This window comes from Tupaia chinensis, unplaced genomic scaffold (genome assembly GCF_000334495.1).
Source record: "Tupaia chinensis unplaced genomic scaffold, TupChi_1.0 Scaffold000602_1, whole genome shotgun sequence".
NCBI classification, from domain to species: Eukaryota; Metazoa; Chordata; class Mammalia; order Scandentia; family Tupaiidae; genus Tupaia; species Tupaia belangeri.
The window spans coordinates 1,369,542-1,394,075 of record NW_006160120.1 but is presented as its reverse complement, the minus strand read 5'-3'; the positions used below and the strand labels follow the sequence as shown (position 1 = coordinate 1,394,075).

Here is a 24,534-nt window from a genome sequence, read left to right as displayed (position 1 = left end):
CCTGGGTCTCTGCAGGGCATGTGGGGGTAGAGTTTCCATGAGGTTGGAGTGCGCCTGGCCTGAAATGGGAAACCGAGGGTGCTCGGTGCTCACACATAGGCTCAAGGGCTGATTTTGTGACATTTTCCCTTGTGCATTACTCATGTTTAAAAATAAGCATCTCTTTGTAGGGATATGGTTTTCCCAAGTCCCCTGGTCTGACTTAGAATCACGGCGAGAAAGACAGCTCTTTCTGTCCACATGCAGCCGAGTGAGGTCTGGGGGATTCTCTTCTTGCAGGTGTAGTCAAGAATGTAGTGACTGTTTTGCTCTCAACTGAAAACCAAAGGGAACTTAATATTTTTGGATGGATGGAAATGACTAAGTGTCGATCTTTTTACCATGGCAGCTGTTGGGTTGCCTACGTTGTGTCCTTATGACGGAACTTATCTGTTCAGTGCGTCCTTAACCCTTCCAACCAAGTTGTTTGTAAAAAATGGCACAAGTGTTTAACAATCTTGGCCAACATTTTGGCTAATTCGGTTTGCGTTAAAACAAAAAACAGTCGTGGAAATGACGAACATTGACTTGAACTCTTTCTCTTTTGCCCTTCTAGGGCCTGGGTTCCAATAAATAATTGCTACCTCATGTCTAAAGAAATTCCTTTTTCTGTGAAAAAGACGAAAAGCATCTTCAACAGTGCCATGCAAGAGATGGAGGTGTACGTGGAGAACATCCGCAGGAAGTTTGGGGTTTTTAATTACTCCCCGTTCAGGACGCCCTACACGCCTAATAGCCAGTACCAGATGCTGCTCGACCCCACCAACCCCAGTGCGGGCACTGCCAAGGTAGATAAGCAGGAGAAGGTGAAGCTCAACTTTGACATGACGGCGTCCCCCAAGATCCTGATGAGCAAGCCCATGCTGAGTGGGGGCACGGGCCGCAGGATTTCCTTGTCGGACATGCCACGCTCCCCCATGAGCACGAACTCTTCCGTGCACACGGGCTCCGACGTGGAGCAGGACGCGGAGAAGAAGGCCACTTCCAGCCACTTCAGTGCGAGCGAGGAGTCCATGGACTTCCTTGATAAGAGCACAGGTCAGCCCTGGGTAGGAGAAGGGAGGGGTTCAGGCCCTTTGAGTACGCGTGGGTTTCATCTGTGCCACACGTCTGGGGCCTAAGCAGGTGACGCTGTGGTGATCAAAGGGACTGACAGAGGTCACACTTCAGTGGAGCAAAGTTGAAAGGAGTAACCAGGTGGGATTCTTGCCATTATAGACCCACAAGTCAGAACCCTGTTCCCCAAGGCCAGCGAGAGGTCATCTGTGGAGTGGAGAGGATTAGATGACCTGAACTCACAAGTCCTTCAGAGTTCAGTTCGATCGTCACTGACTGATTAACCATAATATCCCGTAACTCTTTTTTGCTTTCCTAAGAATTTTATTTGAATTGATTGTATTTTTCTATAAACCAACATTCACATTAAATGCTCAAATCGTAGAGAAATGTGGAAGGTAAAAAAATCCTCTCTCCTCAGAGTTCCACTCCCTTAAAGGCACCCTATTTAATTGTTGGGTGCACTTTTGAGACATGCTGACGTAGAGTGGTTAAGAGTGTGGGTGTTGGTCTTACATCCCAGCTGCGACACTCATTAGGTTTGTGGCTTTGGGCGAGGAAGTTCTTCTTGCCTTGGTTTCCCGTCTATAACGTGTTGTCATAGGCTTGCCTGGTAGGTTCTCGGAAGGATTCAGTGAGTCAGTTCATGCCAGGGCTTAGAACGCTGCCAGAAACCATCAAGTACTGCAGACATGCTGGCTGCTGTGGGATTTCTCATGCTTATTGCTAATCTTGCCTTTGTGGATCAGAGGCATGATGCAGACGAGGGGTGCTCGCTGACAGAACAGTGGCCACTCGTGGAAGTCCTTCAACCCAGACATCACTTAGTCATGTGTTGAATACTTTGTCATTTCCACGAGGAAATCTTTTGCTCTCATTTTTCTGGAAACATGACCCTCACGGTTTGTTCTTTGTTATTCTACCTTTGGTAAACCAGGATACAGAGGATCTTCTCCTTCAAGCATCCTGATTAACAGGCAGCAAGTCTTCAGGCTCTGGGCTGGAGACAGTGAAGTGGGGCAGGGACTGGAGAGCCTTTGGGTGTCTGCTCCATTTCTAGGCTTTCAGCCCATGACTGCCATGCAGAAGGGTGGACTCTGAGCTTTTAGCTTTTGATATTCTTCCAGAGAAATGGGAAATAGAAATTCAAAACAAAAACAAAAACAAAATTCTACTATTTTATTTCTCATTTTATTTTATTAAAAAAACCTCCTAATTTATTTGTTTTATTCTTTATTTTTATTTAAAATTTATTTTTGCTCAGAGGGTATATGTAGAGAGAAAGAGAGAGAACTTCCCATGGAGGAATAGTCACACCGCAATCCCTTCACTTTCACGTCTTCCTCCTTCCGGGGTTTTAGGTGCCCTGATGCGCCTGGAGTGTTTCTTAAGCTGCCAAGGCCTGCAAGATGTGGACCACATAATCTGGCGGTCCGCATCTGGTCACCTTACTCTCCATTACCAGCTGGCCCAAAGTCGGGATTTGTGGTTAAGAGTGTGGGTGTTGGTCTTACATCCCAGCTGCGACACTCATTAGGTTTGTGGCTTTGGGCGAGGAAGTTCTTCTTGCCTTGGTTTCCCGTCTATAACGTGTTGTCATAGGCTTGCCTGGTAGGTTCTCGGAAGGATTCAGTGAGTCAGTTCATGCCAGGGCTTAGAACGCTGCCAGAAACCATCAAGTACTGCAGACATGCTGGCTGCTGTGGGATTTCTCATGCTTATTGCTAATCTTGCCTTTGTGGATCAGAGGCATGATGCAGACGAGGGGTGCTCGCTGACAGAACAGTGGCCACTCGTGGAAGTCCTTCAACCCAGACATCACTTAGTCATGTGTTGAATACTTTGTCATTTCCACGAGGAAATCTTTTGCTCTCATTTTTCTGGAAACATGACCCTCACGGTTTGTTCTTTGTTATTCTACCTTTGGTAAACCAGGATACAGAGGATCTTCTCCTTCAAGCATCCTGATTAACAGGCAGCAAGTCTTCAGGCTCTGGGCTGGAGACAGTGAAGTGGGGCAGGGACTGGAGAGCCTTTGGGTGTCTGCTCCATTTCTAGGCTTTCAGCCCATGACTGCCATGCAGAAGGGTGGACTCTGAGCTTTTAGCTTTTGATATTCTTCCAGAGAAATGGGAAATAGAAATTCAAAACAAAAACAAAAACAAAATTCTACTATTTTATTTCTCATTTTATTTTATTAAAAAAACCTCCTAATTTATTTGTTTTATTCTTTATTTTTATTTAAAATTTATTTTTGCTCAGAGGGTATATGTAGAGAGAAAGAGAGAGAACTTCCCATGGAGGAATAGTCACACCGCAATCCCTTCACTTTCACGTCTTCCTCCTTCCGGGGTTTTAGGTGCCCTGATGCGCCTGGAGTGTTTCTTAAGCTGCCAAGGCCTGCAAGATGTGGACCACATAATCTGGCGGTCCGCATCTGGTCACCTTACTCTCCATTACCAGCTGGCCCAAAGTCGGGATTTAAAAAAAAAAAAAAAATTCTATAGAGTGTGTGTGTTTGCTGGAGAGAGAGACAGAGAGGGAGAGTGAGAAAGCACCCTCTGGGGGACCGACCATGCCACAATCCTTTTTTCATTCTCTGGAGATTTCGGCATACGCACACACATGTCCTGTTTTTTCTAGTTGCCTGGTCTGTGGCCATGTGGGATCTAGCCACCATAGCCATCATGCCACCGGCTCTCCTCAAATCTGGAGTTTTCAGTAAAATCTTTAATTATTAAATGTCAAGTCAAAGCATCTTAGAATGTTTTCTAGGATGAGTGAAGTATATCTATGGGATAGGCCCCCCGTGTAAGACTCGAGGTAGCCTTTCAGACTCTCTCTCTCTTTCACTCACTTCTTTACTTAAAACTTTTTTTAATTTATTTATTATTATTATTTAATTTGACCAGAGAGAGAGAAATGGAAAGTGAGAAAGCAAGTTGCCAGATCTGGGACTCAAACTGTGGTCGGCTATGTGGGAGTCAGTGCCCCAACTGCCGTGCACCAGCTGACCCCTCTCCCTTCTTTTGTTTACTCTCTTTTCCTCCTACATAGAAGATCTCTTGAAGGAAAAGCATCAGTTCTACAGACCATGAATGTCCGTTGAAGATATAAAGATGGGAACTTAGTTGTAAACTCAAAGAATTGCCCCCATTTTGGTTGTGTGGCTTCTTGGGTTCTTTTCACGTCCTGATTCGTGTTTCTCCCCAGGTCTGTAAGAGGGGTAAAGAGAGTTAGTGACCTGTACCTTTCAATTCTTCATGAAAAAAGGCTACTTCTCCCTAGTTCTGGTTCTTAACCATTGGGTATAGAACTTGTTCTAGGATCGATGTAACTTGCGTTGACCTCATTTCATAAAAATCTTCCCTTTTTTCCCGTATTTCTGACCAAGGTCCTGAAAAGCTTACTTCTCATCCCAAGTCAAGCTTACTTTGTTCATTTTTTTGAGAGATTTTTGGTATAGGGTGTGAGCACTCATCATAGAGACAAAAGATAGAGATACAGAAAGCAAGAAATCACCCCACAGGTGGGATGGCCACGCTGCAATCCCTTCCTCTCCACTCTCCTCTCAGGATTTGGGGCATGCATGCACATATAACCCATTTGAATTTCAAGCCACTGGGTCTGGGACTTGAACTGCGGTTGAAACAGGTGTGATTCCAGCATCTTAACCGCTACGCCAGCTGCTGGGCTGAACTTAATTCTTAATCACACTGACCTGTGAACTTGTTCATTCTCCTATAGAGGATGGCATCAGGGAAAGCATTTTCAGTTTTCTCCTTGGAAACCACTTAATCATTGTTGCCTAAACCTTCATTACTGTGTTTATTTTTTGCCATATTCTATTGCCTTTTTAAATATTTAGTCTGCAGCCACTTTGTCTTAAGCTAAACAGAATGATAACCTCACGTGTTTAAATTGCTTGTTGTTGTATTTTTTCTTTATCTATTGAGTCTTTGGAAAAGTCATGACGTTATTTTCTATGCAAAAATGTATCATGACTTTGCTGATGACTGAATACATAAAATGAGTACATTATTCATAATACGTGTCAGTGTGTGACACGCATTCTTGCCAACCTGCACCCCACCCCAACTTCTCCCACCTCACATGGCAGAAAGTATAGTTCTGTGGGACTGTGAGTGTATATGATGTTTTTAATTTAGCTTCTCCCCTTGGGAAGTACAAGATGAAAGGGACAAAATAGCATCTACTTCCTGACAAAATTCCTCATCATTTGTGTGGGTCTTTGGAGAAATGAGTGGATTGCCACAGTTGAGCAGACTCAGAAATCCCGTTCCTAAAATATCATCCCCTGCCGGTGTGTGCGTGGGTCATTGGACTCCTCATCAGTTAGCACATGCATTGTGTAGGAAAAGAAGGTGGCACTCTTTTTTTCTTTTTTTTTTTTTAAATAAAGTATTTATTTAATTTCATTTGTTATGATCATTAATTTGACCAGAAAGAGGGAAGGAGAGAGAGACAGAAAGGGAAAGTGAGAAAGCAGGTTGCCAAGTCCGGGACTTGAACCACCGTTGTCCATGTGGGAATCCAGCGCCTTTAACCATTATGCCACCTGGTGGCCCGAAAACTCCTCCTTTTGCAATTATGCAACTGTTAAGCGCTGTCCTGGCCATACCAATGCAGCCAGCAGCAGGACATGGCTGCATTCCAATAAAACTTTGTTGATGGACCTTGATAGTTTGAATTTGATCTGAGTTTCATGTTTAATGGACTCATTGATTATTTTGATTCCCCCAACATTTAAAAATTCAAAACACTGCTCTTAGCTTGCAGGTTCTACAGGATCAGGCGATGCCAGATGTGGCTGTTGGCAGTAGTTTACTGACCACTATTAACAAATGGAAGCTGCAGTAGAGTCTGATTCAGAGGCCCATGGAAGGCCCTGTGGACAGGGTACGGGAGGTGCTTAACATCACCAACAGCCAGATCCAGCCTTTATTTTCTGGTCACTGTACCCTTCTGCCCTCTGCTGTTAGCAGCCATAGTAGCGGTTAGTGTGAGGAGAAAGGAGTGTCTTTTAAATGCCCTCAGAGTCAGGAATAATGTGCTTGAGACAAGACTGGTCTATCCAGAATTGATTAAAAAATATTGTCATGCCATAGCAGAAGAACTATGCAATTGAAAGTTATAATCAGCAGCATAAAACTACAAATTAAGATATCGTTCCATAAAACTTGGCTGAGAGTTGAGAAACCTTCCTTTTCTTTGGGGGATGGGAGAGCTCAGATCATGTGTGTATAATCCTTAGAACGAGAAGAGAAAGGGAAAGTGAGAAAGCAATCTGCCAAGTCTGGAACTCGAACCACAGTTGTCCATGTGGAAATCTAGCCCCTTTTACCACTACGTTACTAACTTCCTCTGAAGCACTTTGTTCAGCCGGAAGCTGTGAGCACATGGTGTCCTGGGATCCGCTGTCTTGATAGCCACGGTGGCTTATATTCTCAGTGATGTGTATGTATGTATTTTTCCTAGTTGCTTTTTTTTTTTTTAAAGAGCGATTTTTGCTATAGTGTGTGTGTGCTCGCTAGAGAGAGATAGAAATTGAGAAATTGTTGCTCTGGGGGATAGCTACACTGCAGTTCCTTCTCCGTTCTCCTCTTGGGAATCATGGGCATGCATGCACATGTGCCCAGCGTGAGTTTTACCGCCACACAGCCAACTCCGTGGGAGTCCAGTGACGTAACCATTTCGCCATCTGTTGGTCCCTGGTTGCTCTTTTATGTAGGCCTCCTGGCCAGAGTCGATGCCTGCATGGATACTTGCTTGCAGTACCCAGTATAAGTCACTAATATGCATTAGGGTGAACTGTCCCCGGCCCTGCTCTCACCACTCTCTGAGCTAATGGTCCTCTGGTCTTATGTTCCATTGTAGCTTATCGTTTTGGGAGAAGGAAAAGCGTTTTCGTCATGAAATAATTATCAATTACAATACAACTAAAGTCACTGGCTGATCCAGCCTCCCAAGGTTGGGCCTTAGATATTGATTGTTTCGGGGTCTTTTTTTTTTATGGTTTATAAATCATATTATTCAACAGGCACTTGCAGCAGTTAGGCAGACAGGGAAATGAGTGACATTGGGACATGTAGAAAATGGGGTGAACGAAAGCAAAAATACCTTTTTCCCACCATCTGCTACATACGTGTGCGTATGCGTATACATACATGTGTGATATTCCCTCAGACTGTACTTCCTTTTTACGATTCGTGATGCAGCTCTTTCACATGTCCTTAGCAAAGAGCCGTTGTGGACCACCTGGTGGGGTGGTGGTTAAGGCAGCTGGCTCCCATATGGCCAGCTGCGCATCTCGGGTCCTGAACCTGGTGGCTTGAAAAACACACTGGGCATGTGTGCACGCGCCCAGAACCCTAAGAGGAGAAGGATTGCAGTGTGGTCATACTCCCACTGTGGGAGATCCCTCCTCTGCCCCCAGTCTCTCTCCCCTCTGGTGAGCACAGGCGCCTTGTAGAAAATGTAATAACTAGGGACCAGCAGATAGCATAGCAGTTACATCGCTGGACTTCCACGAAGTCGACCGTGGTTCGAGTCCCAAACGTGGCAGCTTGAAACTCACACCAGACCCTCGTGCATATATGCCCAAACTCCTGAGAGGAGAAGGGATTGCAGCATGACCATCCCCTCTGGGAGGTAATTTCTCACTTTCCATCTCTCTGTTTCGTCAGTGAGTGCATGTGCCCTATAAGCAAAAAATATAAATAAATAAATAATTGAATAAATAAATAAAAAGCTGTCTATATACCGTGAATGGGTTATGAGCCATAGCTCTCAAAATGCTTCCCTAGAAAAGTCCGCCTCTCTGAAAGGCACAGGGGGGTTTTTCTCCGGCCTCGTCTTGCCGTGTGGGAATGGATGCTCAGGATTGCCAGATTTCTGGGTTTTCAAGAAGCCCCTCTAATATTTTTTTAAGATGAGAAACACCCCAGTTCTTCCATATTGCCTGAAATTAATTTTTTTTGTTGCTATTTTGTACCAAATGCATCTGTGAACCTCTTGGTGTGTGGATCACTTGTTGGTATTACCTGGTTAGTGTAGGTTGCAGGATTTTTTTAAAGCTGAACACTGTATTTTGAACATTTTCCCACGTTAATAAATAATCCTTCAAATTCGCATTTCTGCAATACTCCCCCCTCCCCCCGACTGCTGGGTTGTGGGCTGCTGTGTGCCTCCTCTGTGGACGGCACCAGCAGGAGGTGAGCAAGACTCAGCCCTTTGAACACGTAGGTGGTTTCTGCGGTTTTATAAGTCCAAGAAATTTAGCATGAATCATTAGCTCCCCCACCTTCCACCCACTCACAGTGCTGGGGTGTGTGGGAGGGAAGGGACACTTTTTTTTTTTTTTCCTAATTTAATTCCAAGACTCCTGTTTCATGTCCTCAGAATGGCACTTAGCACGGGCTAGGATTTTGTAAATGTAGATAATAAATGATGTGCTTTAGCCCACACTTGGGAATTGCACATCAAAGTATAAAATTTGATTAAATTATTTGTGACTTCAAAGGCAATTAGTTCTTCCTTTGGGCGAGATTTATGGCTTTATAAAAGGATTGGCATCCGTTTCAAAGTGTAATTGAAATGAGTATTTCCAAATGTCTTTTTGCTTTTGAAAATATCCAGAGTGATTTAAAGCAGGGTTTCTCTATCTCGGTGCCCTTGACAGTTAGGGCTGGGTCATTGCCTATCTGGGGGGCTGTTGTGTGTAGTGTAGGGGTTTACTAGCATCTTGACCCACTGCTCACTCAATGCCAATAGTTCCCGTGCCCATAATGTGACAGATAAAATTGTCTCCCGACATTACAGCGTGTCTTGGGGGACAAAGACTCCCCACTCTTCTCTATTGAGACTCATATTTAAAAATTAAAAAAAAATTTTTTTTTAGAGAGATTTATAGGGCGCATGCGCTTGTAAGACAGAGAGAGAAAAAAACCCTCCCCCCCTCCCCCCGAGGGAATGGCCACAGCCCAATCATTTATTCTCCATTTTCTTCTTGGGATTTTGGGCCCACATGCCCACATGCCTGGCATGTTGAAACCACTGGGTCCAAGACTCGAACCACGGTTGACTACTTGAGAGTCCAGTGATGTAACCTTATGCCATCTGCCGGTTCCAAGAACCACGTGTTATTTATCAGACTATGCTTTTAAAGTTTAGCACTGGTAAGAAAATTGATATCTTCATGTTGTTTATATTTGAAGCCTTTGGGTATTTACATTTCGTTTCCTGCTATTTTTCCTGGATATAAAATATTCCTTTTAAGTTTTTTTTTTTTTTTTTCCTTGAGGTTTCTGGTGCTTGTCCTCACTAGAGAGCTAAAGTGATAGTGAAAGGGAATGTGAGAAATCACCCCCAGGGAGGTGGCCATGCTGCAGTCCCTTATAGGTTCTTCTCCTCCTGGGATTTTGGGCACACAGGCGCATGCACTGGGCACGACTTTCAAGCTACCAGGTCTGGGACTCAGACTGTGGTTGGCCATATGGGAGGCTAGTACCTTAACCTCCATGCCACCTGCTGGCCCTTCCTTTCAAGTTTTAGTATTGTAAATTAAATAGCATTCCACTCTTCCTTAGGAGGGGTAGCTTAAGGATTAAGTGCAACTGCAACTTTTAAGCACGCGTAATTCCACAGATAGAAATACTAGGAACATTTTTGTAGGGGAATGGGATCATCTTAAGCTTTCTACTGCTACTTCATTTTTTTTTCCTGAGAATTAACTATTATTATTATTTTTTATTTTTATAGCTATTTTTAAATTTGACCAGAGACAGGAGAGAAGTGAGAAAGCAAGCCACCAAGGACTTGAACTGTGGTTGGATATGTGGGAGTCTAGGTCTTAACCACCATGTCACCTGCTGACTTCTGATGTTTCTTTTTTACTTTTAACTTTTGAAAATTTGCCCGAGGGTCTACGTGTTTGTGGTTGGGAGGGTAGCACTCCCCTTTGGAGCACGATCATGCCACAATCCCTTCTTCTCCATCTGTGCTCCTCACGGGATTTTGGGTGCACACGCACACGTGCCTGGCATGTTTCAATCCTGCTGCGTCCTGGACTTCATCTCCATGATCCTCCATGTGGGATCCAGCTACCTCAACTCCCACGCCGTGGGCTAGCTCATGTCTGCAATTCTGTGGACATTCGAGGGATACTTCTACAATCATGTCCATGGAATAGATTCCTAGCGCTGATGTGTGGGGTCTGTGTGTTTCATCTTTAATCTGTGTAAATTTTGGATAATCCGAGTTTCGCCCACATGTTCTCCTACAATGTTTTATGATTTGAGTTCCTTTTTCCTCACCTACACTCAATAATAGTCATTATTTTTCCCTCATTTGTGACAGAGCAGGATTGTGTGCATATGAGAGACAGACTAGGGCTAGGTCAGGCTGCAGTCCCTCACCCAGGCCTCCAACCTGCTGTGTTCCAGGCATACACATGTGCACCCAGTGTGTGTTTTATGGGGGCAGTTCCCCCTACAGCGCAGAAGCTGGGCCTAAGGTGTTACGGTTTGAAACAAGTTTACCTTCAAGACTGAGAAGAGTAGGATGGATGACACCGTGTGCGTTTGTGTGTCCTCTTTGCTGGGCTTGCGTGTATTTTGCTGAGCCCAGCGATCTCGTGTGTTCAGTGGCCATCTGCCTATTCTTGTGCACTATGGGATCATAACTCTTCTTCAGGTTGTCGGTCACCCTCTTGTTTTTAGTAGGCACAGAATATTTAGGAGGCTGTAAGTGGTAATTTTGCATGACAGTATTTTATTGTGGTTGTCAGTTTTGTTTCTTTATGCTTGTCAGGACCACAGTAATGAGAAGAGGAATGGAGACTTCCTTCTTCAGTTAATGGTGTCTTGTCCTGGCTCCTTGAGTAAAGGAAGCCAGCATCTGTAATTTGCCAGCCGTTGTCCTGGACACTAAAGCTGGGACGCAGCCCTCCTGGAGCTGACATTCTCTCTGGAGTAAACCAGGGACACCTTGGCTCAGATTGAGTGTAAATCCTTGCCCTGGATTTGATGGGTCGAAGCTGGGCTCTGGGAAGCTGATGTTCAGAGGTGGGACTTGAGCAGTGAGGAATCCCAGCCAGTGCTACCTGGGGTGGGGATGGGGGTCCTTCCTGGGGAACCTCTGGTGTAAAGGCTGCAGGTGGGACAGGCTTCATTTTTCCAGCAGGAGGGGTTGTGGTTTGCAGATCCCAGAGGGCAGGCCGGAAGGGCCAGGGTGAGGTTGGAGGACAGGTTGGACTTCCTGCTAGGAAATGGGCCATCTCTGGGTGTTTTCAGGTGGTGGAGTGATGTGCTCTCATTTCGCAATTCTGGGCAGATAGTGCCCGGGGAAACAGGTGTTGAGGCAGGGATGCGGCAGACTGTGGGAAGTGCTTTTAGGGTCAGGGAAATGATGGGGTGGGGCCATGTTGCCTGATGTATTTTTTCCCATGATTGCATGCCCTCTCCCCTGCACTGTGCAGTTTTAGACAGCTTTCTTCCTATTTGTCCTGTGAAATTAAAAAAAAAAAAAGTTGTTTTTTTTTTAGGATTTTGCCATAGGGCACGTGTGCTTGCCAGAGACAGAGAGAGGGAAAGTGGGAAGTCACCCCTACCCACCCACGCAGAGGGGTCGGCCGTGCTGTAGTTCCTTCTCATCTTTTCTTATGATTTTGGGCACACATGAACACATACCCAGCATTATTTTTAAGTTTCTGGGTCTGGGATTTGAACCATTGTTAGCCATTTGGGAATCCAGTGCCTTAACCACCATGCCTCTTGCGGTCCCTGTCCTGTGAAAGTATGAAAATGGAGGGGGAAATCATCAACAGAACTGACCATGTTGTGGGGCACATCTCGGTATTTGGTGCGTTTGTGGTGGTGTGCTGCCACGTCGCTGTGTCTCTGTCGTCGTAAGACCATTCATCACACCAAAATCAAACCCTGGGCACAGTAAGCAGCCAGCCGCTCTCCACTCTCCCCTCCTCACCCTCATCCTTGAGCCACATCCCTGGGCTCCCCCTACTGTTTGCTAGTGGCAATGCCCCTTCCCTAGTTACAGCAATCAAAATTGTCTGCAGGTAGCCCTGTGTGTCTTCGAGGGCGGGATTGCTTGTGACTAAGAACTACTGGTCCAGGTAAAACCGAAGCACTGGATGCTCATGGGGAAACCAGAAATAATATCGTGCGTGTTCATGGTAAATAGTAACGTAGAGCTTACCTGGCAGGCACTGTTGAGGTGACAGTGGGTGGTTTAGTCCTCACGGCAGCCTGATGAGAGGGTATGCTGTAGCTACTTCTGTCTTCCCATTCCATAGTGTTATTCATATCCCTCCTGGCCGCAGCCAGAGAAGAAGGTGCCGAGGCCCTGGAAACTTGCCCTGGGTCAGAAGATGGGCTAGGATTTGAACCCACAGTGTCTGGCCCTTTTCTGTGTCTGCAGTTTTTCCCACTCTCTATTCCACTAATATATTGCTTCGGGACCCACAGGTAGCATGGTGGTTAAGGACACTGGACTCCCAATGACCGACTGCGATTTGAGTCCCGGACCTGGTGGCTTGCTCGTGCTCGCTTGCTCTCTCTCGCTCCAAATTTAAACAAACAAACAAACAAATAAAGTTGAATAAAATAATTCTAAAAACCACATTGTTCCTTCCTAGTGCTGGGGCCATGCAGGCTGGCTCTGTGTGCTGACTAGCTGAGCTGATGTGCAAGTTTGGTTCACTGAGCCCTCACTCAGCATTCCCATAGGGCAGATGAGGGAACCAAGGACGCTCGGTGTCCTTGGTGACATCTGATTCCTGATGTCTTTGCCACCAACAGATTTATTTCCAGACCAGGTATCTCCTCACTGGTGCTTCTTGTTCCTTTGAGGAGTGTCGTCTCTTGTCAGCCTTAGCTGTTTTTTGAGTATTGCCCTAGGGCATGCGTGCTCACCAGAGAGAAGCAGACAAAAAGGCAAAGTGAGAAATCACCCACCAAGGGAAATGGCCACACTAAAATCCCTTCGCCTCCATTCTCTTCTTGGGATTTTAGGTATGCACACACCTGTGCCTGGTGTGTCTTCAAACCCCCGAGTCTGGGACACGGCCCGTGGTCTTCCATGTGGGAGTCAAGTACCTTCACCACCAAACCACCCGCTGGTGCCAGTCTTAGCTGTTTTTAAAAGGATACAGGAGGTGTGAACAGGATAGCCCCAATAATGTGGAGTGGGGAGAGCACTAGGGCAGTGCCTGAAGGTGTTAGGATCCCCCCCACCCCCAAGGCTTGTAGTAATGGCCTAAGTGGTCTAGTTTCCAGTCCCTTAATGTTAGGCTCAGAAGGAGCAGGTGGGTGCAAGGTAGTTTTAAAGCCTCAGACATAGTACCTTTTTCTTTTTCTTTTTTTTTTTTTTTTTTTCCTTTTTGAGAAATTTTTGCTACAGAGCACATGCGCTTGCTGGAGAGACAGATACAAAACACGAGAAGTCATCCCTCCTGTTTCCCCCGAGGGAATGGCCCCTTCTCAATCCCTTCTCCTCTATTGTCCTCTCGGATTTTGGGCACACACACACATGTGCCTGATGTGTGTTTTAAGCTCCCAGGTCTAGGACTCCAACTGCAGTTGACTAAGTGGGACTCCAGTGACAAAATCATTTTGCCATCTGCTGGTCCTACCATATATATTTTTCTCTTTCTGTAAAAGTTTGAAATATGATATGGAGGGGAGAGAACTCACTAATACCTTCCTCCCTCCCCTTTGTTCGGAGTTTGGCTTCATTCCACCTCACAAACCTTGAAATGGGACCCGGAGATTTCCCAGGGGACAGAGTTGGTCACCGGCAGGTGGGCTGGCTGCGTGTGGGCTGCCTGCCCTGTCTTCCCACAAACGGATGACATGTCATGCGCATGTCTGGCTCCGGATCTCCACATCTGGACCCCGTGGGGCTGGTGTAATCGCTGTTTATTTTGAGATTCACACCCATGAATGGGCCAAACCAATTTCAGTGGCAGCTTAGCCGATTTGTCTTAGAGCTTTGTGCTTCATAGAATAACTGGAGAGGCAGGCCGTCTTTCTCTGTGGCTTTAACGGTTTAACATGGGGTTAAGGCCCCTTGCTTTGAAAGTGAATGATTCCATGCCCCTTCTGATGCTGTGGGGGCCTCGCTGAAATCAAATACAGTTTCTCTCTGCTCCCCCTGCCCCACACCTGCAAGAATGACTTGTTTGTTTATTGCAAATCTGTCTTTTAACAGTGCCATCCTTTTTCAGCTTCTCCGGCTTCCACCAAGGCAGGACAAGCGGGGAGTTTATCTGGCAGCCCGAAACCCTTCTCTCCTCAAGCGTCTACACCAATCACCACGAAAGCAGACAAGACGTCCACTACCGGAAGCATCCTGAACCTTAACCTGGGTCAGTTGGAATTTTGGGAACTGTCTGTGGCAGTTGCGAATTACTGTAGCAAGCGGTGGTGTCCTTCCTGGTGTGTGATTCTTGAATCCCGAACTCCTTCTCTGCACAAAATCTAGTATGTACTGTGAATAAAGGCCCGAAGCAATCAAGGAAAGGAACAAGTGAGGCATTTCCTGGGGCATGGTGACTCACAGGCCATTTTCTGTGATGTTCCTTGGGCCTCGGCATAAGGGTGGACTTGTCCCTGAATACAGGAACCCAGTTCTTCTGCATGCAAATTGCACATATGTAACGTCTGCATGTTTCATGAGTATCTCCTGTGGAGTGTACTCGGATACACTGCTTTCTTAATTCTTTGTCTACTTTTAAAAATGCTGGCCTTCATCCCAATGATAATAATGAGAACACCTACTGGGAGCAGCAGGTGGCATAGTGGTTAAGGCACTGGACTCCTATGTGGCTGACCACAGTTCGAATTCTGGACCTGGCATCTTGAAACTCACGTCAGGCGTGTGTGCACGTGTGCCCGAAGTCCTGAGAGGAGAATGGAGGAGAAGGGATTGTGGTGTGGCCATCCTCCCTGGAGGTTGATTTCTCACTTTCTATCTCTCCGATGATCGTACATGCCCTAGAGCAAAAATCTCTTAGAAAAACAAAACAAAACAAAAAGAAGAAGAAAAATAATTCTCACTAATTTTTGACCCACTGGGCTTCACTGCTTTTTGTTTTGTTTTGCATAGGACGTATGTGCTCACCAGAGTGAAGTAGATGGAAAATAAGAAATCACTCCGTGGGGCAATGGCTACGCTGGAATTTCTTCTCTTGGGGTTCTGGGCACTCACATACATGTGATTAGTGTGATTATCAAGCCACTGGGTCCAGTACTTGAACGATGCAGTTGGCCATGTGGGATCCAGTGGCCCCAACCTCCATCCCACCTGCTGGCCCCTCAGTTGATGATTTTAGAAACACTACCTTAGGCTAAAGTCTAGCAAAAATTGGTCCCAGCCATGCTAACCCGGACACGTGTTAAACTCTTATGTTAATCGATTGTCCCCTCACGACCCCATGTGCTCTGTGTAGTGTTACTGCCCTGGCATGGAGATGGTACTGACCAGCTCCTGTGAGGCCCCTGCTCTGGTGGAGCTTGGCTTCTGTAGACAAGAGATAATTGTCACGGCAGACACGCAGACGGTTCACGCTATGACAGATGCCTTGATGGTGACGTGGGGTGAACATACTGATGTGATCAGGAAAGAGAGGGCAGGTTGGGGCAAAGGAGGAGGAGGTTCACTCAGGTGGGTGGGCAGTTGGGAAGGCCTCTTTGAAGAGGTGATGTTGAAGCTGAGATTTACATGACTAACACTGTCTTGCCAATATCTGGGGAAGGACTTCTAGAAAAAGCAAGAGACATAAAGCCCTAGGGTGGGGAGTCACTTGATGGGTTAGGAATACCCAGGAGGTGGATTGCTGCTTCCTGCCAAACGAGTAGTCCCTGAAGTCAGAGCACTGGGACCTTCTGAACCCCGGTGTGGAAGGTTTGAGCAGAGGAGGGATGTGCGGGGACTTTACATTTCAGGTGGTCTGATCTGGGTGTTGTGTTGAGAATGCCCATTCTTGATTTCTGTCAGTCATTCTCATCGTGGTGGGGGCTGATTATTTTTTTGGGGAAGTAGGTTTTTGCTATATAGTGTGTGCACTCTCCGGAAAGAGAGAGACAGAAGACAGAAAGTGAGAAATCACCTCCCTGGGGGAATGGCCACACCACAATCCCTTCTCCTCCATTCTCCTCTCGGGATCTTGGGCACACACGCACACGCGACTGGCGTGAGTCTTAGTCACCAGGTCCAGGACTCGAACTGTGTTCGACTACATGGGAGTCTAGTGACTTAGCCATTATGCCAACTTCTGGTCCCACGGTGGCTGATTTTGTCCTCTGTCACTAAGGACCCCCTAGTCACGTCTCGAGACACTTTTGATTGTCACACTTGAGGGGGGTAGTGGCACTGGCTTCTAGTGCTTAGCGGCCAGGGTGCTGTTAAACAGCCTGCAGGACATGGGACAGACCCCAGCAAGCCCCCAAGAATTTCTGGGTTGTGCCAGCAGCTTGGTGTGTGGAAAGAAAATGGGAGCGAGTTTGTTGGGGGTGCCTGCCAGACCCCAGGTGGAGGTCAGGAAGACAGCTAGAGGCAGGAATCCTAGTGCCCTGAAGACACATCGAGGCTGGAGGTGTAGTTTTGGGAACTTTGATTTGTATGCAGGATCGAATTGGAGCAGTAGTTCTCATGACTTGGGGTTGGAGATTGGATGCTGTCATGCATCTAGTCGGTGGAGCCCAGAGATGCCCCAAACATCCTAGAGGTTACAGGGCAGCCCCACAACCAAGCCTGCTCCATGTGCATGACCCTGAGGTTTGAGACAGGGCGAGCATATCGGGAATCTGCCAGGGCCCCAGGACACCTGAGCAAGTGGAGGTCAGGGAGAGGAGAGCCCAGCAGCAGAGCCCAGCAAGAGCAGTGGCCGAGGAGGAAGCAAGAGAGGGAAGAGGGTTGCCTTGAGCACGCAGTGTTTCAGGAGGGGAGAGTGACCCCTGTGCTGGGTGAATTCACAGCCTCAGTGGTGGGACTCTCTACGCCATCTTAGTGTTGTTTTCAGACGGAGAAACAGGTCTGCAGGCAGGCTCTCTGTCCAAGTCTCAGAGACAGAGGATGAGAGGTGCAAACCCACCCTGTTCTCTTTGCAGCCAGTGCCTCCTTCATCTGGGGCCACTTGCCAGCATGGCCCAGATGTAAGGGGACAGCCTGGGGGACTTGAATTCAGAGCAACTCTACTCAAGACACCCACTTGATGCCTTGGGAACATTTATTATCCTCAGAAATATGATTTCCTTTTTCACATCCTCCTCCCACCTCTGTGCCCCAAAAAGCAACATGGCATGGAGGCGTTCTCCCAGTGACATTTCCTCCCTGTTGGTCGTGCCTGGCAGGATTTGCCGCTTCCCTATGCTGGGCACTGTGTCCTCACATCTCTGTGGGTCTTTCAGTTCATTTTAGCCCACATGGGAGTGAAAGACGTCTTCCCGCTGGGCGGGCGTGGTGGCCGGAGGGCACAGAGGTAGCAGAGGTGCTCCTATGCTGTCTTCCTGGTCGCGAGTCCCCTCCCTGGGCCACGCTCCTTGCCTTTGTGAGTGGGAATGTCAGCAGCAGGAGCATGGGCGTTTTAGGGGCGGGGATTTCAATGACCTAACAAGAATATGAAGTACTGTGGGTGGGTAGAACAGTTAGACCCTGGATGGAATTGCTCAGTAATTCCTCTGATTGCCCAGGGACTGAGCAGACACTCTATAGACTTCGTGATCTGTGGTCTTATGTTACTCCTGCCATTAGGCAGAAATGATAACAGCATGTCAGGGAGAAGGGTACATTTTTTTAAAAAAATTTTATTTTTAGAGATATTTTTGCTCTAGGGTGCATGCGCTCACTAGAGAGACAGAGACAGAAAGAAAGTGAGAAATCTCCCCCCATGCATGCCATAATCCCTTCTCCTCTGTTCTCTCAAGATTTTGGGCATGCGTGTACACATTCCTGGCTTGACTTTCAAGCTGCTGGATCAGAGACTTGAACCGCAGTTGATCATGTGGGAGTCCGGCGTGTAAGCATTACACCATCTGCTGGTCCCAAAGGATAAGGTTATTATATCTACCCAAATAGGGTGTCATGAATGAACGCATGCTGGAAAAGGCAAAGTTAGAGAGACGGAAGACAGATCAGAGTTTGCCAGGGGTTGGAATTGTGGGGGTGGGGTGGGGATTTCTTGGCTTATGGGATTGTTCTACGTTCTATTTTATTGGTGGTTACCTGAATTTATGCAGGTGTTTAAACTCATAGAACTATCTTTTCCAACGAGTGAACCTTAACTTTCTGTAAATGAAAGCTATTTGAAAACTATGATGGGGTTAGCAGGTGGCAGGTAGTTAAGGCACTGAACTCCCACACAGCTGACCACAGTTTGCGTCCCTTACTCATGCTGGGCACGTGTGTGTGTGTGTGCCCAAAATTCCAGGAGGAGAATGGAGGAGAAGGGATTGAGGCATGGACATCCCCCCAGAGGTTCTTTCTCGCTTTCTCGCTCTCTCTTTCGGTCCAGCAAGCACATACTCTCTATAGCAAAAACCTCTTAAAAAAAAATTGGGACCAGCAGTTAGCATAATGACTATGTTGCTGGACTTTCATGTGGTCTACCGTGGTTCGAGTCCTGTACCAGGCAGCTTAAACTCATGCCAGGCACGTGTGCGTGCGTGCCTGAGATCCCGAGAGGAGAATGGAGGAGAAGGGATTGCAGCGTGGCCATCCCCCCGGGGGTGATTTCTTGCTTTTTGTCTCTCTGTCTTTCTGGCGAGCACACACGTCCTATAGCAAAAACCTCTCAAAAAAAAAAAAAGTTGGCAATCAGATGAAAACTCTACTTGGGCTAAATATATGTGACCAACAATAAAAAGAAGTCCATGGTTGTTACTTACCTACTCTTTGTATGGCATATGAGTGTGTGTATGAACACACAGGTATGTGCTGTGTGGGTAATGAGTATACGTTTGAGCATGTTGTATATGAATATATGGTACATATGTATATGCATATGAGTGTGTTGTATGTGAGTATATGTGAGTACATGATACATGCATATCATATGTGAGTATATGGTGTGAGGATGTGCGTGACTGGTATGAGCGTGTATATGAGTGTTCGGTACTCACCGTGTGAGGATATTGTATGTGTGCATGTGAGTATGCATATATGAGGAAGTGAACATAATGCATACATGCGCTTGTATATTTTCATGGTATCTGAGTGCATGTAAATGAGCATGTGGACACCCATTGCGTATGTGAGTACATGTCTCTGACGGTGCGGTGTATGTACCTGGTACGTGAAGGGATTTTTTTTTAAATTTAACTTTTTTTTATTATTTATTCATTTGTTTATTTCAATTTGACCAGAGAGGGACAGAGTGAGAGAGAGAGAGGGAGCGAGAGGGAGAAAGTAAGCTGCCAGGTCCAGGACTTGAACCACGGTCGGCCATGTGGGAATCCAGCGCCTTAACCACCATGCCACCTGCCGGCCCCGGGGATGGGTTTTGCAGAGACCTGCCCTGACGTTGCTTGCTAACTTCCTGGTCTCCTCAGTGGCTGTCTCAGGCCCTTCTCTGCTCCGTTAGACAAGGAGCTGAGCACTGGTGGCTTGTTACAGGGCGCCTGTTGGGCCTTCGCTGCGATGATAAACCAGCCATCTGTGAGACGAGGACAGAAGGGCAGGCTCTGCTTCTCTTCTAGACTCCTGTCTCTTCTCCCTGGTTCTCCTGTCTCCTCTCATCTTGCAGTTACGTTGGGCTGACTGAGCCCAGCAGTTCAGTAGTCCTGGTAGTGACAAAAATGCGCTGGATGTTCTGCTGAAGATGCCAGCAGTGCGGAGGAGACTCATCACACCCGGAGCACTCCGAATTGTCCCTGCTTGTCCGCTCCCCTGACAGGAGGCCGCTGTTCTCTCCCAGAATAAAGGCTGCTTTGCTTTCTCAGGCATTCTCTGAGAGCGAGGCTGCAGCGCTCAGACCCATTTTTTCCACGCGTCGTCTTGATTTTCTTTCTGTTGAATGAGAATATCTCTTGGGAAGATCTTGGCTTTGATCGGCGCACAGCATCTGGGGGGGTCCCTTGTCTGAATGATTCTGGTCCCTTGAAACAGTGATCATCTCATAGCTTCTGGAAGTCCATATTGTGGTTTGCCTACAGCCTTCGAACAGGGAGATTTATCTTTCTCTCTTAAACTGTAAAAGAAGTCCTTGCATTTTCTTTTCCTTCTAAAAAGTTTATGTTGTTTTTCTAAGTAATGGATGCCAATGGTACAGTGTTCCAAAGTACAGGACATTTCTTGAAAAGCCAGTCTGCCTGTGGCTGCAGGTCACCTGTGTCTATCCCCCTCTCACAGGTAACCACTGCTACCTGCTTTTAGTCTCCCCAGAGAGCTCATCTGGATTCCTACCACTGATTCTGAAAGGGAGTGATTTTAACCCCAGAGCAATGTCCAGAGACATTTTTAAATTGTCACATTGGTTACTATCTAGTAGGCGGAGTTTGGGGAACCCAAAAGACCCCTACAGCACACAGGACAGCTGCACCCCTACCCCACCCTTGCAGCAAAGCCCCTGCAGCCAGTGTCTGTTGGGCTGATGGGGAGAAATGCCATGTATATATGTGTGCTATACACCTATGTGCGCACACGCACACACACACACACACACACACACAAACACACACACACTCCTGTGGAGAATCCATTTCCTTCTTTCTCTACACCAATGCGAATAGTCCTTTTCATTAAACAGGTTGAGTTTTCATATCGCACCTGGAAATCTGCCTCTGTTTTATTTTAGTAGCCATATTTAATTCCTCTTAAAGATAAACTAACATTTATCTGGGCACCTTTTTTATTGACTCTAGGTTGTTTGTCATTTTTGTTGTTAAAATCAGCTGCAATGAAGACCCTTGCCCACGTGGGAGGTCTCCATACAGTAAATTCCTAGAGGGGGAATCGAGAATCTGAGGCCTCGTGTCTTTTACATTTTGAGAGATATTGCCAAATATCTGAAGAGATGTTTCTGATGCATGCTCTTTCCAGAAATGCAAGATCGTGTCTCCTTCCTTCTCTTTTCTTTCCCTGGTGTGGGTATTTTTTTATCCCTGGTTTCCATTTATAGCCTAGTCTAAGCTGTCTTCATATCAGCTGAAAAGTTCAAAACGTTGGCAGCAAGGGTGGCCGCTGATGATTTTCCCGATATAGAAGGGCAGGGGTGGGGGAAGGCCTGTTAAGCTCCCGTGAGCTAAATGAGAAAGGCAAGCTTCTTTTCTCCCCATGGAGGAGAAGAAAGTCAAAATGCAGTGGAAAGTTTTGAGAAAGATACTTACAACTGGTCTCCTCAGTGGCTGTCTCAGGCCCTTCTCTGCTCCGTTAGACAAGGAGCTGAGCCCTGGTGGCTTGTTACAGGGCGCCTGTTGGGCCTTCGCTGCGATGATAAACCAGCCATCTGTGAGACGAGGACAGAAGGGCAGGCTCTGCTTCTCTTCTAGACTCCTGTCTCTTCTCCCTGGTTCTCCTGTCTCCTCTCATCTCGCAGTTACGTTGGGCTGATATTCGGTGGTTTATTTCAACAAGCTTAAACCTAGTGGTTGCTTATTGGCCAGAGAAACTGTGTTTTGTAAAATGTGTACTTTACAACTTCTTTGCATTTCTCCTGATCGTATATGTTCCAGAGTCTGGTCTTTTTAGGTTCAAGTTAAGGGATTGTAGGGTACACAAAATGCCAACACACGCACACGCACACGCACACACATGCACACACAGAGCTGGATGATTGTGATGAGGCCTTTGTCTCTTTTTCTGAACCGTAAGGTTTAGAAGGGTGGCATTGTCAATGCAGACGTACAAGCATTATGGCAAATTGTGAGTTTTCTTTACTCACATAGATGATTGGTCCAGCACAGGAATTCTCAACTTTAGCAGCCAATAAATCACCTGGGAGTATTTTTTAAATGAATTGTATTATTATTTGGGGAATACAGAGAATTTTGCTATAGGCTATGTGTGTTCACCAGACAGACAGACAGAGAGTCAGAGAGACAGAAAGACAGAAATCATGCCCTAGTGGGATTGCCACATCACAGTCCCTTCTCCTTTCAGGATCTTGGGTGTGCACGCACATGTGCTTGGTATGAGTTTAAGCTGCCGTGTCGGGTACTCAAACCTTTACAGAAATAGAGTGCTGACCTCTAATATAATAGTGGTTTTTGTTTGTGTGTGTTTTTGTGACTGGAAACTAGTAACCACACAGGAGTGTTATTGGGACACTGATGAACAATGTAGCTGTGTGGAGTCTAGGTACCTTATTGGAATGTTACTGAGGACACTGAAGAGCAGTGTCCCCTCTCCTCTCCTTATCCCCTTTGTGAAAACCTCTTTTGTGAGAGTCCTGTATCACTTAATGAATTGATACATTTAAAGGAATGTGTGGTCAGGCGATTTTGTCATTGTCCTCATTTGCTGCCGTAACATGTGCTTACACAAATCCAGGTGGTACATCCTTCTACCCACCAAGGCTAGATGTACAGCATACTAGCCTACAGACCTCAACCACCATCAGGCGGAGCCTGAACTCACAGCTGAGTGGAAGACAGAGACCTCAGATGCAGGTCTAGTGTCCAGGGCTAGCCTGGTCACGGGGCCCAGTGTTACTGGGAGTCAAGGCAGGCACCTTTCAGTGGCTGGACTGTGGGCTTGGCCTCGGTTTCTCCCCTTGGTGTAGTGCGAGCTCCAGTTTGGAGCCTGCAGGGTGAATAGGCAGCCAGGTCCCTGAGATACCAGGTGTTCTCTGAGAAGATCCGTGTCTCTCTTAGATATAAACTCTCTCTAACCTGGGCCTGCATTATAATTTTAAACTTTATACAATTTAATATAGTGGTTAAGGTGCTGGACTCCCACATGGCTGACTGCAGTTCAAGTCCTAGGACCTGGCAACCTCAAAGTCACACAAAGTGCCTGTGTGTGTGTGTGTGTGTGTGTGTGTGTGTGTGTGTGCACTCCAAATCCAGGAGAATGAAGGAGGAGGGGATTGCAGTGCCACTGTCCCCTCTGGGTTGTAATTTCTTACTTTACCTCTCACCGTGGGTGTAGCTCTCTCTCTGGCAAAACAAAATAGAACAATACAAAAAGCTCTGTTTACAGTTTATGCACTTACTTCTTGTATAAGAGGAGAGAGAGAGAGACTTAGGTGCATGCTAACAGGACCTTCACATAGCCATCTACCCCCCAGCCTCTGCCAGCCTGGCTCATGGGCGTGCATGTACCCATTGTGTTCAGGGAAGCTTTCAGACATGAACCTGGAAACTTTCCATGTGAGCTCAGCATTGCAGAGTATGGTGCTCCACTGCGGAGCCTGTGAGGGCTGCTTTAGAATTGTATTCTTTTTTTTTTTTTTTAGAGGTTTTTGCTATAGGGCGCGTGCGCTCGCCAGACAGAGAGAGACATAGAGACAGAAAGCGAGAAATCACCTCCCAGAGGGGATGGTCACGCTGCAATCCCTTCTCCTCTTGGGATCTTGGGCACGCGCACACACGTGCCCGGCATGAGTTTTAAGCCACTGGGTCCGGGACACGAACCGCGGTCGACTACGTGGGAGTCCAGCAACATATCCATTATGCTAACTGCTGGTTCCCCTAGAATTGTATTCTTAAAAGCACTTTCTGGGGACCAGCACATTGTGAAATGGTTATGTTGCTGGACTCCCACATAGCTGACTGCGATTCAAGCCATGGACCCAGTTGCATAAAACACTTGGCGTGTGTGCCCAAAATCCCAAGAGGAGAATTTTGGAGGAAAAGGGATTGTGGTGTGGTCATCACCCTAGGGGCTGATTTGCTTTCTGTCTCTCTGTCTTTCCAGTGTGCACATGTACGCTTTAACAAAAATCTCTCTACAAACACACACACACACACATTCTGGCCAGACTGTTTTGCTTCATCTGCTGATACCGAGGCTGAACATTGCGTTCTAACTGTGGTTTTAGAGAGCCCTAGTAATGGATTCTGTTGTATTCAGACAGGACCAACTTGTTGGAACTTCCTTCTTTTTTAACTTGGTATAGGGTCCATGTGCTGGCCAGACCTGAGACATAGAAGGGAGGGAACTTGATGGCAGGAGAGGGATGGCCACTCTATAGCCTTTCCCCTCCATTCTCCTCAGGATTTAGGGCACATATACACACTCCTGGTGTGTTTTCAAAGCTGCTGAGTCTGGAACTCGGACTGTGGAGTTGACATGTGGGATCTCGCTTTAATCATCATGCCACCTGCTGGCCCAGGAGTGTTCATCTTAAATATTGAAGGCATCTCAAGACAGTCGTTAGGTAGACTTAATAAACCTACCAAACGTGCCTACTAGGGCTGTCATCTCCGGTCACCCCATTTCATCGAGCAGGTGGTATTACGG

The 24,534-nt window shown here is 46.7% G+C and overlaps 1 protein-coding gene across 1 annotated transcript in view; it reads left to right on the top strand.

Moving 5' to 3' along the window:
- The window catches only part of ZMYND8 (zinc finger MYND-type containing 8), a 133,154-nt gene that overhangs the window by 76,893 nt on the left and 31,727 nt on the right, over window positions 1-24,534 (top strand). The window contains 2 exon segments of the mRNA XM_006158554.3: window positions 596-1,077; window positions 14,360-14,500. Coding sequence (XP_006158616.1) covers window positions 596-1,077; window positions 14,360-14,500 — 623 coding nt within the window.